Source organism: Vespa velutina, chromosome 2 (assembly GCF_912470025.1).
Source record: "Vespa velutina chromosome 2, iVesVel2.1, whole genome shotgun sequence".
Lineage (NCBI taxonomy): Eukaryota > Metazoa > Arthropoda > Insecta > Hymenoptera > Vespidae > Vespa > Vespa velutina.
The window spans coordinates 2,179,162-2,195,373 of NC_062189.1; the positions used below are offsets into that span (position 1 = coordinate 2,179,162).

At 29.3% G+C, this 16,212-nt stretch overlaps 3 protein-coding genes across 10 annotated transcripts; 1 reads left to right on the forward strand and 2 right to left on the reverse strand.

Moving 5' to 3' along the window:
• Nucleotides 1-156: 156 nt before the first annotated feature.
• Nucleotides 157-6,859, reverse strand: LOC124957841 (cAMP-dependent protein kinase type I regulatory subunit). 3 transcript variants are annotated; one of them, XM_047515242.1, is made up of 6 exons: nt 6,541-6,859; nt 6,006-6,418; nt 2,235-2,544; nt 1,576-1,842; nt 1,252-1,464; nt 157-1,148 (listed from the first exon to the last, which is right to left on the reverse strand). In XM_047515242.1, exons 2-6 carry the CDS (start codon nt 6,168-6,170, stop codon nt 976-978), a joined length of 1,128 nt encoding a protein of 375 aa, XP_047371198.1. In that variant the 5' UTR covers nt 6,171-6,418; nt 6,541-6,859; the 3' UTR covers nt 157-975. The 3 variants fall into 3 exon arrangements, with proteins under 3 accessions (XP_047371198.1, XP_047371200.1, XP_047371199.1); XM_047515244.1 differs by lacking the exons at nt 6,006-6,418; nt 6,541-6,859 and adding exons at nt 3,456-3,538; nt 3,959-4,294; XM_047515243.1 differs by lacking the exons at nt 6,006-6,418; nt 6,541-6,859 and adding an exon at nt 3,456-4,294.
• A 449-nt stretch (nt 6,860-7,308) lies between these two features.
• LOC124957828 (vesicular glutamate transporter 2.2) lies at nt 7,309-15,227 on the reverse strand. Of its 5 annotated transcripts, none has more exons than XM_047515208.1 (10): nt 12,253-15,227; nt 9,665-9,726; nt 9,339-9,519; nt 9,010-9,243; nt 8,634-8,939; nt 8,349-8,472; nt 8,137-8,270; nt 7,889-8,031; nt 7,668-7,788; nt 7,309-7,581 (listed from the first exon to the last, which is right to left on the reverse strand). In XM_047515208.1, exons 2-10 carry the CDS (start codon nt 9,718-9,720, stop codon nt 7,405-7,407), a joined length of 1,476 nt encoding a protein of 491 aa, XP_047371164.1. In that variant the 5' UTR covers nt 9,721-9,726; nt 12,253-15,227; the 3' UTR covers nt 7,309-7,404. The 5 variants fall into 5 exon arrangements, with proteins under 5 accessions (XP_047371164.1, XP_047371163.1, XP_047371166.1 ...); XM_047515207.1 differs by lacking the exon at nt 12,253-15,227 and adding an exon at nt 11,242-11,272; XM_047515210.1 differs by lacking the exon at nt 12,253-15,227 and adding an exon at nt 10,202-10,292.
• LOC124957830 (cysteine protease ATG4B) lies at nt 12,396-15,244 on the forward strand. 2 transcript variants are annotated; one of them, XM_047515214.1, is made up of 11 exons: nt 12,396-12,661; nt 12,729-12,801; nt 12,940-13,103; nt 13,184-13,354; nt 13,434-13,611; nt 13,696-13,775; nt 13,837-13,988; nt 14,087-14,165; nt 14,282-14,421; nt 14,506-14,671; nt 14,739-15,244. In XM_047515214.1, exons 3-11 carry the CDS (start codon nt 13,001-13,003, stop codon nt 14,804-14,806), a joined length of 1,137 nt encoding a protein of 378 aa, XP_047371170.1. In that variant the 5' UTR covers nt 12,396-12,661; nt 12,729-12,801; nt 12,940-13,000; the 3' UTR covers nt 14,807-15,244. The 2 variants fall into 2 exon arrangements, with proteins under 2 accessions (XP_047371170.1, XP_047371171.1); XM_047515215.1 differs by having other exon boundaries at nt 12,396-12,801.
• Nucleotides 15,245-16,212: the final 968 nt, after the last annotated feature.

Consider the following 16,212-nt stretch of genomic DNA (forward strand, 5'->3'; position numbering starts at 1 on the left):
ATAATATTTAGTGCAAAGAGGTAAACATACGTCAGTTCGTTGCCCGATTAAGAAATTAAAACACTTTTCTTAACGTTAAGGAAAATCTATGAGATTTTCAAATCGGGTCGGGTGGGGTGGGTGTTAGATATTTAATTGTAAGATAAAATACATGTATAATGTTGTGCATAATAAATTATTTAATTTTCCGAACATTTTGTGTTATTGATAAATCAAATCTAATAAACGCACTTTCAATCATAGATCGCGACTCGTTTAATCACTCATCAATCCTGTTATAATAAATAATAAATCAGCATATTTATATGTCTTCATATATTTATGGAAATATTATATTAATGCAGTGCAATGAAGAATATTTAAATCGAAAAAGAATATGTTGAAATTATCTATCATTTAACACATACACCATTGACGAATTCTATATAGTCATTTGAATACTATAACATTTTTACCACTGTCGACCAGCGACATTGTTACAAAACATTATCCATCAAAATTTATGATATTACAAAAGTAATAATACTGTATGGAGACGTACGTATAAATATAACGTATGCTTATCATAGAATACAAATTTTCAAATGAAAACAATAAACAGTAATATAGAGATTTTTTGACAACAGTTAAAAAAAAAAAAAAACATGAGCACTTTGTAGGAACACAGTTTACATGAGATAACCAGATGATTACGCGTTGATGAGTCGCTAACTACTATATAGTGCGTTATAATAATCTTATATATTAAGGTTTTTTTTCTTTTTGTTGTTTTTCTTTTCCTAATGATATACAATATTTATGTATATTAATAATACTCGACATATATTATGCATTTTAACAAATGAAGCATTAACGAAATAGAAAAAATGTCAACATTATGTTTGTTGTTGTTGTTGTTGTTGTTGTTGTTGAAGCATAGTGTCTGAAAAATTGGAATCGATATGATCTGTATGGTTTTTTTCTTGCAGATTGAATTTATACCGAAAGGGATACAAAACTGTTATACTGAGTAATGTTGCGTTTCAAAATGTCAGCACACGGCCCTAAGACACGTTCAAATCTGGCTCTGTCTAATTTGACGCATTTTAAGGGACCCCTAGCTACAACCGTTGCTGCTCTTGGTCGATCCAGTAATAATGCTATTTCCCCTATTAATCATTTATTATTACATATATTAGTATACATACACACACACACACACATATATATATATATAAAGTAGTAATAATTATAATGTGAAAAAAACATTACCAAAATAATCGGACGGACCCAGACGACCCACTTCTGCGGGTTCAGGGGGTTCCGCTCCTTCCGAGCGTTGTTGTAAGACTACAGCAGTTCCCTCAACAATGATATAAAAATCTTCACCAGGTTCACCCTGTCTTACTATCATTTCTCCGTCATCAAACGCAACTGGTTCTAAGGCATCGGCCACCGTGAGTCTTTCCCATTTGTCTAAAGATTCTATAAATAAAAGAAGAATATTATCTCATTAGTTTTATACATACTTCCTATCATTTATTAGAAATTAATATAAACAAAGATAGGGATGGGGAAAAAAAAGAAATAATGTACCTAAGATCGAGACTCTAGAAAGAAATTCCTCATACATTTTTCGTTTCCTTATCGTCGAACCCATTAAAATACGACGATAGGAATCCCTATCTATACCCCATAATTTAACGTCAGTTTTTGCTCTAACTGTAGCGGCACGTGGAGTCCCATAGATTAATGCAAGTTCACCAAAACTTCCACCTTCTCCAATTGTCGTTACTAATTCACCATTAACGAATATCTCTACTTCGCCTTGGTCAATTACGTAAAAGTTGTCACCTTCGTCACCTTTAAGGAAGACAAAAAAAATCAATAAATTCAAGCAAAACCTACTTATGTATAAGTATATATGTATATATGTATATATGTATATATGTATGTATGTATGTATATATATATATATATATATATATATATATATATATATATATATATATATATATATATATATATATACGACCTTAGAGAAATAAATAATAGAAAGAGAGAGGTTTTCTCTCTTTCTTATTAGTGTATATATATATGGATATTTATACAGGGTGGATCAGAAGTACCTAGGTGATTTTAAATATCAATTATTCTTTTTTAAGTCTTTTCAGATTAATTTTGTTTGTTTGTAAGACTACAAGCCTAGGAACTTTTGACCCATCCTATATATATTATGTGCATTAGAACTTGACCTTGACGTATTATCGCTTCTCCAGGTAAAAAGGTAACGGGAAACATAGCGTCGAATATATCAGATCGTTCATTTTCATCAAGATGAGCAAAGAGAACATTCTTAGCAATAGCTTTGCTCAAAGCAGCCATCGTTTTGTAATCCTTCGGTACGACTTTTTTAACATAACTAGTAGCATCTTCTTCTGATACCGGCTCTGCCGAGATACCACCACGACGTCTTGGTACTTGTGGTCCTTGTTGACCGGCAGGCATATCCTCCGTGTCCTCGGGACTCGTAGCGATTTGCTGTTTAGCATCGTGAGCTTGTTCCTATTAAATTTCATAATTCATACATTAAAATCATAATATTTTTAAGATCTATGGGGAGAAGGGGGAGGAAAAAAATGTTTATTAACCTAAAAATCATCTTCTCTCTAATGTTTATAACATTATAAGTTCTTTTTATAATTAGATTCTAAAATTTAATAATGAAAGATTTATAACAGTTAAAAATTATATCTTAAAGTCTGTTTTAACCTAAAAATCTTATTAACCTAAAAATCATTTCCCTCTATTATTTCACTCCTACCAACGTTTAATCATAAAATATTAAAATTTAATGTAACAAATATTTTATAAAATCATAATTTTTTTTTTCCTTTCCTAATAAAGGATACGATAAAAAATAATTCCATCTTAAACTAAAAATCAGGCCATTCTTTCTACTATTTCTCTCTCTTCTTTTTCTAATGTTTATCATTAAAAGATTAAATAATATAATGTGAACAATATTACGAAGTACAAAGGGATGTCGCGGGGAAGGGAAGGTTAACGAATAATGGCATAGGTCAGTTGGCGTTATCACGCACGAGTGCTTTTATAAACATTAATATCGGATATACATATAATGATGCTTTAATGAAAATTAAATAATTGTTGATTTCTTACGAATATTTTAATACGTATGATAAAAAAGTTTTAACATAACAGAAAAATGGCAAGTAACAAGAGACGTAAAAATGTATGTCAATTTGTAAGAATGAAAAAGAAAGATAGAAGAAAAAAAAAGGAAAAAAAAATAAACCCCGCACTTTTTTCAAACGTTCCAATAGATTTATCGATATCAAAAGAAAAAAGAAAAACATACGAAAATTTCTTCGAACTTATTGATATATATATAATATTCTCTCCCTCTTTTTTCTTTTTGTATATTTTCTTTTAAAAGACGACATCACACGTACCTGGTGATTCATCCTTTATGCGTGTCTCTCTCTCTCTCTCTCTCTCACCCCTTCTCACTCCCCCTCTCTCTCTCTCTTTCTCCCTGTCGTTTTTGGTTTCGGCACGTAAGAATATAAACGAGATTCAGTCGAATAGCGTGCGCGCTCCCTCTCTCTTTCTCTCTCTCTCTCTCTTTTGTACTACGTTGATCTTTGAAAGATGTACCGCGGTAACTCGTTACTCGTCACGCGCATACAAGACGATATACTTAAAAATGGAAATGAAGTTTTTCCAAAAAGAAAAAAAGAAAAAAATAAAAAAATAAAAAAGAAAGTAAAAGAAAAGTAAAATATATAAATAAATAATTGTAGAAAATCTATATGTCCTATATCGAATATAGAAAATAAACAAAATAAAAAGTAGTAGTAGAAAAAGAAGAAGAAGAAGAAGAGATAGGTTAATACTCGATCGTTATCGTTCGTAGATTGACGTTTCACTTGGTACTTGTTCTCTCGCGCGTTACCTTCTAAGGCCTCCCTGAATCTGATTAACCGATGACCCTACAAACACACAACGCTCGATCCCGCGCTACTTGTTTTTCCGCTACGGCGGCGACACGGATGCTCTCTCTCTCTCTCTCTCTCTCTCTCTCTCTCTCTCTCTCTCCCTCCCTCTCTCTCTCTTTCTCTCTCTCTGTCTCTTTCTTTTTCTCTACTTTTCACGTTAGGTAAAATCGTATTTCTAGATCGAAAGTGAGAACGTAGAGAATCAACGAGCGAGCTAGCTAGCTAGCTGCTTAACTAGCAATACACGTTGTTGATCGAGCATTTAATTTATCAACGGATTTCTACGAACTAAACATCGTATTCGATGTCTTGATCTTTCTCTCTTTCTCCCCTCTCCCTGTCTTTCTTTCTCTCTCTCTCTCTCTCTCTCTCTCTCTCTCTCTCTCTCTCTCTCTTTCCCCTTAGTTTCCAAATTTTTGGAGAACCACGTCGATGTGTGTGTGTGTGTGTGTGTGTATGCGTTACGTTTGCGTGCTGCCTCCTGGCTAAGGTTCTGCCTCGTTATATTTCGAGCATATGCTATGTTTAGATCCGTGGCCCCTGTACAACATGCTTACCTTACTCTTCCACCATCCTTCGACTAACCATCCCTATATCCACCCCATTTCCCCCTCTACTCTCTTTCTCACTCTCTCTCTCTCTTTCTCTCTCTTTAGGTTGATCTTTTATTACCCCCACCTAATTTCTTCTCTTCTGTTCTCATATTGTGTTCATCTACGCGCGAAGCTTCAACCTTTCCTCTCTCTCTTTCTCTCTCTCTCTCTCTCTCATCCTTTCTCTCTCTTTCTCTCACCCTCTCTCTCTCTCTCTCTCTCTCTTTCGTATATTTTGCTTCTTTCTCTTATGAACGCATATACCTATGAGGGATAAATAATAACTTTCTTTATCAGGATAGCAGCTTTTGCTCTTTTAAATTCATCTTTGTGTTTGTATATGTGCATACTGGTGCTACTTTCTGTCTGTCTGTTTGTCTGTCTGTCTGCCTATCTACTGTTGTGATATATGTAATGCGCCGAGGTCGCTCGCGCACCTTTCGCTCGATGTCGTCATGGCCGTGATTTTACGTCATCGTTATCGCACCGTACCAATTTCATCTTACTTCCTTTATCCCTACTCCAACCCTTCTCTACCCATTATTACTATACTCTACGATCAAGATATGTTTTTGATGACGTATAAAAAAGGATCGTATATACTTTTTGCAAGGCTGTTAGTATATAGCGGGAAATTAACATTGAACGTACGAAATGACTTACGCGTGACGTAGGTTTTATCAATATTTAGTCCGGCTAATAATTTTATTTTCCATTATATGTTGCGATAATGATAATATGCAATAAGGTCAGGTTTTTATGATACATATGTTTCTAGTTTTATTTTTTAAAAATGTTTTTCTTTTGTTTGCATATGTTGTTAAATACGTTGTCTTCTATGTTAACTAGGATTCTTGTATTTTCATTGTTTTTTTTTTTTTTTTTTGTAATGATTGAATTTATCATAAGATTATCTTTTTTGATCATAAAAGAGAACAAAATTTGGATATTTTACACATATGTCGTCACTAGTATGTAGTATTCGATTGTTCATTGAAACTCTATATATTATGTGTACGTATTCTGAAGCAATGTAAAAATTTATAAAAAAAGACCAAGTTTTTAACATTTTCTGATAGTTCATACGAACAGGTATAGTCATTGGTAATATGATTTATATATATATATATATATATATATATATATATATATATATATATATCTTTTGTCAATATACTTTTAATATCTTTTAAAAATTAATTCTTAAGTTGAGATTAACAAATTAATAATTTGTAATATAATTTTTTTAACAACACGTTGAATTGTTTAAGAGAATACATAATCTGTATTATCTAATTGATTATCTAATATTATTCTCTAATGTTCTTGTTTTAAAACAATCATGTTATTAAAAATCTACTTTATATATAAGGTTAAGAAATTGAAGATTAAGATCATTTCTGATACATACCCTTTCCAATTTTTGAAAATATTCTCTCAAGAACGATATTGGATTCTCAGGTCTGCCCACACAGAGTTGCACTATACAATCTTTTAAAACTTGTTGAATGTTATGCCTTTGAACGTATTCCTCGCACTCGCGTAAACTTTGCTCTTCCTCGAGATTCGCCGCCATATTGATGAGAACAACTTAACACTTTATTGCTAGTATCTTTTCGATAGTCCTTCACCCAAATCGATTATTTGAATCATCTCGCGTTCTTGACGACGATGATGATCTTTTTGACAACTGGTGACAAATATCCAGTTGTCGTTGTTGTTCATAGCGATATATATACATATATGAAAGTTGTTAAGGCCACAATGGAAAACAATTTTAAGTTCTGTCTAACACGGTTTTGAGTTATGCCTTAACACAAAAATCTGGAAAAAAAAATAAAGATTTTATTTTCACGCATTTGTTACTTCAGAAAAAAAAAAAAAATATTCAAGAAGTAAAAAAAGCATTTGAATATACATTTTATGGTGATCAAATAAATACATACCATTAATTAAAAATTATGACGCACAAGTTAATAACGACGTCTCATTTTCCTATAACATTACGCTTTATGAAGATTTTCTAGTATCACGAACAACGATATCAGTGTTATCAATGTATCAATATGATAATTTCAATAACTTTTAACACAAGACTCTCTCTCTTTCTCTCTCTTTGTTCCTCTCTCTCTCTCTCTGTCTCTCTCTCTCTATCTCTCTCTCTATCTCTCTCTCTCTCTCTCTCTCTCTATACGTCGCAGCAAATACAAGAGATATAATACTAGAATTGTCAATCCACCTACATCTCTTCACTACTGTTAATCTCATACCATATATAAATGCGATAACTCGAAGATGCAACCATAGCGAGATAGAGTGTTATATCGAACTAAATCGATTCGGATATCGAACATTCGATATATTTATCGAATATTCTCTCATTTGAATTTACGATTGTCCGAGTACAATTATAGCATTATTTGGAATGATATTACAGTGCCGTCTATCATACGAATTAGTAACTATACCGACTGTCGGTAATATCACTTCTTATATATCATTTATTGAGAGATATTTTTTTTATTTACACAAAATTTTGAAAGATAAATAACGTTTACAAAGAAAAACCTACGTTACACGAGTGTATCACAGAAATTTCTATAATAATAATAATAGTAATAATAATAATAATAATAATAATAATAATAATAATAATAATAATAATAATAATAATAATAATAATATAATACATTATCAATTTATATAAAATCGTCTATATGTTTGATATATAATTACAGCCAAATGATTCTTTCAATCATTATTAATTATAATTTATCTTAATTTTTTTTTTTCATTAAAATATTTATTAATTATAAATTATCTATTTCTAATCCTGGATTATCATAAACTACTTCTTCGCCTTGTTTTTTCGAAGTATCATCGGCCCAACTTTGTTTTTCGCCGGATGCAAAAATACCATAAATTATAGCACCTATGAGATACACTGAACCAGCAATAATAAATACTGTCCTCCATTCTGTTGCACTCTAAAATAAACATTAAACATAGTCTCAAAAATGCTTTATAATTATATTTATAATTAATGAATTATATATAATCTAAAAACTCTCACTTTATTTTGAACGACGTATCCAGTAATAATGGGACTCACGACGCCTGGTAATGTTGCAATTGTATTACCTATTCCCATTAAAACACTGGCATGTTTTGGAGCAATATCCAAGTGATTGACTCTATAAATGAATAAAAAATATTGAACGGTTTATTATCGGTAGATACATTTAAATGTATAAATTATATGACATATATATAAAATTGAATTCTAAAAATTACCCAAAGCCAGACCAAGCAAAGCCACCAAGGCCAACCGCTATGGTGATACAGATAACTGCTCCTACTTTAGTCGAGATAAAGGCAGTAGAGATCATAAAGATCGTTTGAAAGATAAATGCACCGCAGTTAAATATTTTACGAACCTAGAATACAAAACAATGTAATTGTTACCAATGTTCGCCTTTTTTTTCTTTTTTTTTATTCGTCATCTTTTCACAATAGATTCGATTACAAATCCGCAGAAATACCTGAGTCGTTGTCAAAAGATTTTTTGTTCTCAAATAATCAGCCAGTTGACCGGAACATTGAACGACTATGGTCATCGCCAAATAAGGAAGAGCAGACATAAAACCGGTTGCTTCCAATTCGGATTTGAGCACGTCTAATAATATGCAAAATTAATATCGTAGAAATCATATGATACGTAAAAAGGTTAAAACAATCGGATGATTATACTGACCCTTCATAAATGTTGGCAGTTGGGTTAACATGGTATAAAATCCCCAATTTTCACTGAAATGAGCAGCGACTATAGCCCAAACAGGTGGAGAACTCAACATAGCTTTCCACGGATGTTTTATTTTCTATAAAAATAATATAAATAATTATTATATATCAAACTGATAGACGAATAAAATCAATATTGAGATAATATATAAATTATATACTATAATATATTGAAATATATATTTTTAAAATAATTATAAATTGATAACTAATTTAAAGAAAGTACTTTTGCACTAACCATTTTGTTTACGGTAATACCGATACTATTTTGAATATATTCCAATTCAGCTTGAGATATTCTAGGATCATCTGCAGGATGATCTTTGACTAGGATCCACCAGGCAAAGAACCAAATAAGCCCTATTGCTCCAAATACGTAAAAAACTGAAGACCAACCGAGATGTTCAGCCATTATACCAGAAATAGGCATAGCAAAAACGGTTCCTAAAAAGCTACCAGAAAATGCCAAGGTTGCTAATTTCGATCTTTCCAATGGGGGTGCCCAATTAGCCCAAATTGCATGTATGCAAGGATATGTAACACCCTGGGAACAAATAATAGGATTTAGAAATATATTGATTAAATATGAGTAAAAAGAAGTGAAGAATATTTACCTCACAAATTCCTTCAACAATACGTAAAACGATTAAAATATATACGCTTGTTCTAACAAGAGGAGGCGTAATGATAGTAAACAATGCTGTTGCTGCAATACCAAGACCAAATACTCTTTTACCTCCAACTCTAGCAGCCAACCATCCACCTAATAATTGGGTACTCAAATATCCATAAAAAAATGAACTCAAAACAAGTCCTTTCGTTTTCGAATCCCAATCGAATTCTTTTTTCTATAAAAATAATTATTTTTATGATTATTGCCGTTTAATATTCTTATAAGATATATGTAATAATATTTTATTTCGTATATAACAATGGAACTTACCTGATAAATTTTTCCATTCTCGTCGATCTTATCTTCAGTCATCGCAACTATCGCGACGCTCAAATTAACGCGAAGTATATAAGAAGTGAAAAATCCTAGAAATGCTAAAATTGCCACAACGTATCTTCTTTTCTTCCAAAATTTCCACGAGGATTCGTCGATTTCATCCTTGTATTTGACACTTTGAAGAAAAAATTGAGAAAGGGAAAAAACAATAATGAAAAAAAAAAAAAAAAAATAATATCTCATAAAAATCTAATAAAAAAACACTAGACTCTTTTAAAAAATTTTCCTCTAAAACAATCGACATCGATATAATTACTTACGTTCCGTACCCTGTATCTTTCGTTGTTGTTTCTTCCCTCGCTTTTTTTTCCTCCATGGTATCCTAATAAAAACACATTATATATAATAAATAAATATATATATATATATATATATATGTAAAAAAAATCATTAATATATGCGCATATTTATTTGAAAATTATTGAAATACATTTTCGTATTCATATAACATACATACATATGTGCGAAATGATCTTACAAATATTAAAAGTGAAACTTTTCGTTTTGAAAATGAATACCTACGCTTAAGAATATTCCTTTTTTTTTTTCTTTCTAATTAACACGAAAGCCAAATATTATTCTACTTTTCCATAAAAATTTCATTAATACCTCGTCGGAATGCGCTGGAATTAATTTTTCGAGAACACTAGTATCCATAGAAATTCTCTTGCATGACATTTTCATATATATACATATATATATATATCTTTATTTTCCTTCCTTTCTCTCTCTCTCTCTCTCTCTCTCTCTCTCTCTCTCTCTCTCTCTCTCTGGCTTACTTTAATTATTTATAATACCTATTACGCAAAAACAACAATTCCGTGGACGTGTATGAACGATTTATTTAAAGTACCGTTTCATAAGATTCTTTCGTACATATATTCGAAGATATCAGTAAGTTTGAAAAGTATATATGTACAATACGATCATATATTTCTTTTTTACTACGTACCTATCGTAAATTATGTATTGCAAATGATATACAAAAGAAAAAAAAAGGAGAAAAAGAAAAAAAAAAATAAAGTAAGAAAACTAACATAAATCGTACTTATCGTTCTGAATAATTTTCTTATACATTATTCGATTACGTATTAAAATTATTGGAGGCGAGGGAGAAAAAGATAAATAAATAAATAAAAAAGATCCCGCGTCATTTATCAAAAGAAGATATTAACGAATTTGAATTTTATTGAATTATTTTGAGATTATTTTAACTTGACACACAAGAGGAATTTTCAAATTGATAACATTTTTTTTATTTATTATTATCTATCTCTCTTTCTTTCTCTCTCTCTCTCTCTCTCTCTCTCTCTCTCTCTCTCTCTCTATTTATTTTTCTCTTTTCTTTTCACCAATGTTCCAATATAGATATAAATATGTAGAAGTTTTCATTAATGATATAATTATTTCGTTTATCTTCTTTCTCTCTCTCTCTCTCTCTCTCTCTCCCTCTCTCTCTCTCTCTCTCTCTCTCTCTCTTTCTCTCTCTCTCTCTCTCTCTCTTTCTTTCTTTCACAAATATTTCAAGGATATGAATATATATATACATATATATACATACATATACCCATAACAGCTGTATAGATATCTTATCAAATCAAACACATCAATATTAATATATTCATCGATTATCAATTATTATTACGAGTAAATATAGATGAACGAATAAAAATAAGAGTTAATTGTTTCACAAATTTGATCACTAATTGTTTAATTTTTTTTGTTTTGTTTTTTATCTTTTTTTAATAGGTACATATCTATACATATATATATACATATATATATATATATATACACACACATTCATATATATATATATATATATATATATACGTACATGCATAGAACCGTCCAAAGAGACAATCGACCGAAGACTAACTTGTTCTTGATTCAGCTAAGAAGGTTCAACAAGGAAACTTAAGACTTTCACTTTGTGTTCCGTGGCATATACTGTAGGTTTGCTATTCGCGATCTCATAAATATTTAAGCTACGCATATATATATATATTTTATGAAGGTACAATTACTTATCTTTATAAAATGTTTATCTTCGGTTTAATCCAACTAAAAAAGATGTGACAGATAGTCTAATCTCTTTTATAATAACTTTTAATCTTTCATACTATGTACATCTTTCAATCGGGAAAGCCTCAAATCACGTTTTCTTTTTTAGAACATTTACTCGAATAAAAAAACGCGTAACACATTAAGTTTACAGCGAAATCTGTTATATACATATATATATATATATATATATATATATATATATATATGTGTATGTAATTGTGTCTACCAAAAGGATGATAGATTTGTGAAAGTCGTAGCCATGGAATATTATAGATATTTGTTCTATAAAAATGAACTCCATCGATGTGAGTTGCAACAGTACAATATAATACAATTTTTTCTTGTTTTTTTTTTTTTCTTACTTATTTATATCTTTTCTTTTATTTATATATATGTATATATATAAATCTTACGATTGAACATTTTTGTTCATAATTGTTACAATTAAAAAAAAAAAAATGAAAAAGAAAAAACAAATGAAATATTTGTAAAAATATCAATGCGTATATACATTTCCGTTAGACAATTGAACTTGATTCATGAAAGAAAATTGTTCTTCAAGCTAACTGAGCGGAATAAATGCAGAGGACGACAAATGTATTTAAAGTAGTTACGTATATGATATCGTTATATCAAATATTCCTTAGAGATTTTATTAATTAAATAATTTTCTAGCTAGGTTTTTTTTTCTTTAATGAATATAAAAGAAAAAAAAAAGAAAAAAAGAAGAAAAAGGAACGAAGAATATATAAATCTGTCAAATAAAATCATTGTACTTTACCAATGAAAAATTACGTTGATAAAATCCTAGTAGCACAGATCGTTATGACCCGCCAAGAGCAATTATTGGGGATATGAAAAAGTTTACGGTCACGTGGTACAACGAACCACGTGCAAGGATTGACGAACGTCACCATCTGTCGGAAAACGTCAGAATTTCAATAGTACATTGCATACACCTAGAAAACGCGTAATGTTTTACAGAAGATTTCCATCTTAGCCACCTCGAAGATATTTTATGATTCATTATATTGGAAATTGTGCATATACATTTAGTATAGAAATAAGTATAAAGGAATTATTAATAAGATTTATTTCATTAATTTTACATGTCGTTTATTCATTGTCTTAATCATCATTTAAGTTGAATATTTTGTTTGCAACACATCCGAGACGTATTTTCTGATAAGGTATAAAAATCTTAAAGAGCTCTCACATTAATTTCTTTGTTAATATTTTAATAAATTCGCATGTTAGTCCTTGTCACATTTTTTGATGGGAATACAATGTCCTGGGAGGTACCATGACCAATGTTTTCTTTCTACTAAAAGTAAGTTTTTCCTGTTTTTTTTTTTTTTTTTTCTTTCTCTCCTTTCATTAAAATATTATTTTTACGTATTTTATCGTGACATATTAAGAACTTTCCTTTTGTTTACATTTATACAATCTATGTATTGCGATTAATCAGGTTTCACTAATGCATTTCACAAGTTAACTTGTTACAAGTTAATACTTGTTACATTGTAAGAATGGATAGCCTTTTTACGCAAAATATATGCGATGATTTAGAAGATATACCCCAAATAGATCAACCTGTTTGGATTCTTGGAAAGAAATATCATGCTTTAACAGGTATATATATATATATATGTTGTAATATATGATAATTACGTATAATCATTGACAATAAATGGATTAACATTGTATTTCAGAATTAGAAGCAATACGTAAAGATATCTTATCCAAGTTATGGTTTAGTTACCGTAGAGGTTTCATTCCCATCGGTGGTTATAATTCTACATTTACAACTGACAAAGGATGGGGCTGTATGTTAAGATGCGGACAAATGGTTCTTGGTCAAGCTTTAGTCTTTTTACATTTAGGTAATACATTTATGATGTGATATTATTTTAATTATATTTTGTTATCAATTTAACATTATCAAAAATTCAATGATAATAGGCAGAGATTGGCGTTGGACACCAGAAACAAAAAATATGACGTACCTGGAAATATTGAAACGCTTTGAAGATAAGAGAGCTGCTCCTTTCTCCATTCATCAAATAGCGTTAATGGGAGCGTCAGAAGGAAAAGAAGTCGGACAATGGTTTGGTCCAAATACCATTGCACAAGTATTAAAGTATACATTTTTTTTAATCACGCATCGATAAAATATTAACAATATAAACTAATTATGATTTTTTTTCTCATTATATTGTTTTAGAAAATTGGTTGTGTACGATGAATGGAGCTCTATTACGATACATGTAGCTTTGGATAATGCTTTAATAGTTAATGATATCTGTAAGTAAATTGCAATATGAAGCTTATCATATTTTAATTCACATTTATTTATCATTTACAGTAAGACAATGTAGAGTGGAAGGTGGTACAACAGTTGAAGTAGATGGTAAAGAACCATTAAAAGCACCGAGCCAATGGAAGCCTTTATTATTATTAATACCACTTCGTCTTGGTTTGAATGAAATTAATCCTGTTTACCTCAATGGACTTAAAGTAATATAAAAATAATAGTAATACTTGCATGAACAACCAAAGAAGAAGTTATATCTTTGAAAGAGAAAGATATTCAAATTGAGCATATCATTTTTTAGACTTCATTCAAGATACCACAATCTCTAGGAGTAATCGGTGGAAAACCAAATCTTGCTTTGTATTTTATTGGCTGTGTTGGTACGTATACGATATAACGTTAATATATATATATATATATATTTTTTTTTTTTTTAACAAAATATTGTTGTGTCTTTTTGAGTAATAAATAATAAAACAAAGTTATGATATTCTAGGAGATGAAGTGATTTATTTGGATCCACATACGACACAGCGTTCAGCTAATATTGACAATGAGAGAGAAATAGATCTCACATATCACTGCAAGTCTGCTAGTCGTATTTCTATTACAGAAATTGATCCCTCCGTAGCGCTTGTAAGTATAACCATGTAATTCATTGTGCAATGTAACAAAATATACGATATAATGTTAATTGGAAATATATTATTTCTGTTATAGTGCTTTTTCTGTGCTACAGAAAAGGATTTTAAATCTATGTGTAAAACTATGCAAGATGAATTATTAGAGCCTGAGAAACAACCATTATTTGAATTATCTTCAGAGAGATTAGTTAATTGGTCACCGGCTGAAGATGTCGTATCTGAGGCAATAGGAGCTACTAATTGTAAGTTAATATAGAATTGATTACTTAAGTTAATTTTTAGACACTTTAATATATTGGTTTATTATAGTTTTAGATTTTGAACATATAGAACGTCAATATGATACATCTGATGAAGACTTTGAATTACTTGGTTGACACTTAATATACGAAACAAGTAATCGACTTAAAAGATTTAATTTTATTTCTTATAAAAAAATTCATATATTGTTTTTCGTGTGGATTTCAACGTAACAATTTACTATTATTTTACTACTATAATCTGATTTAAATGATTTGAAACTAAATATGTCTTTCTATAATATGTGAAGATATTTATAAAAAAAATTTAATCTTTACAAATTTAATAATATTTCACATATATAAATATGTCATATACACATAAAAGATATAGAAGTGCAAGTTACACACAGAATGGAAATGGAGATACTATAACTATTCAATCATTATATTTACATAAATCTCTTTATAGTGCAAAGTTAAAATGTTGAATTATAATATCTCTTACAAGAAAATAATATAAAATACAGATTCTTTAGAAACATTAACAGAACATTTCTTATCAGTTTTATATTTGAATAATATTGTAGAACTGATATATATATATATATAAATATATATATATATATATTTATATATATGTATATAATACAGTAAATCATATATAAATATTGACTAAGAAAATGTTTTTTATAAGAAACTAAATAAAAAACAATTTATCGTCTTATTACTTGATAAATAAATATGATTACACAATTTATAAAAATGATGGTATTCGTAAACTATTCTTGAAAAGTATATTCTTGAAAATTTTGAAAAAAAAGAAAAAGAAAAAATATACCACCATGTTCTTCAACATACAATGCTTTATATAAAAACTATACATTGAATATATAGCGATATTTTATTCTGCTGATTTTTATTGGATACATTTTTAGGCACATCCATCACACATACACACGCTGGCGTGACATATATTGTTTTTCGATAAAATTATAAATATTTCCAGAAAAAGCAAGCGAGATAAATGAAATTAGAATTTCTTGCTTATACATTCTGTGGATACATTTTTAAAAATATAATAATGCTTTATAAATATGTTCAACATAGAGAAGAATTCATAGTGTTCAAATGAATTTATATAGATGATTTTCAAATATTATCTCGCATAATTAATTATGTACAATGTTTTCATATATGTACGTACATTATAAAGTAAATTTTATATATTATCATTTTTATTAATATGTTAACAAAATAAGTATTAAGATATTACATTATTATTCTGTTGTTGGTATTACATTTCTTCAACATGTATGTTTAAATGATTGCTTATATCAAATCATATATACATACTTACATGTATAAATCGCGCTGCTTGTACATTTAGAAAGTTCATCCGATATATTTGATAAAAAAATAACTATTCTTCTCATTAAAATTTTATAATGTATTCTCATAAACTTATTAATTCGTCATATATTATATAACAATTCTGATGGACAGTTCAACTTAAAATGACAGATAGACATTAGAGTTACTTT

Bases quoted from the DNA above. Each gene is read 5' to 3' on its own strand.
- LOC124957841 (XM_047515242.1), bottom strand. From the start codon at position 6,170: ATGGCGGCGAATCTCGAGGAAGAGCAAAGTTTACGCGAGTGCGAGGAA. The intron at 1,465-1,575 runs GTACATTATTTC...TTTTATTTATAG, and splicing joins TTCTAGAGTCTCGATCTTAG to AATCTTTAGACAAATGGGAA. The intron at 1,149-1,251 runs GTAATGTTTTTT...AATGATTAATAG, and splicing joins GGGTCCGTCCGATTATTTTG to GGGAAATAGCATTATTACTG.
- LOC124957828 (XM_047515206.1), bottom strand. From the start codon at position 10,088: ATGAAAATGTCATGCAAGAGAATTTCTATGGATACTAGTGTTCTCGAA. The intron at 7,789-7,888 runs GTAATTTTTAGA...ATTCATTTATAG, and splicing joins TTTGCTTGGTCTGGCTTTGG to AGTCAATCACTTGGATATTG. The intron at 7,582-7,667 runs GTGAGAGTTTTT...TGTTTATTTTAG, and splicing joins GATACGTCGTTCAAAATAAA to AGTGCAACAGAATGGAGGAC.
- LOC124957830 (XM_047515215.1), top strand. From the start codon at position 13,001: ATGGATAGCCTTTTTACGCAAAATATATGCGATGATTTAGAAGATATA. The intron at 13,104-13,183 runs GTATATATATAT...ATTGTATTTCAG, and splicing joins GAAATATCATGCTTTAACAG to AATTAGAAGCAATACGTAAA. The intron at 14,672-14,738 runs GTAAGTTAATAT...GGTTTATTATAG, and splicing joins GGCAATAGGAGCTACTAATT to TTTTAGATTTTGAACATATA.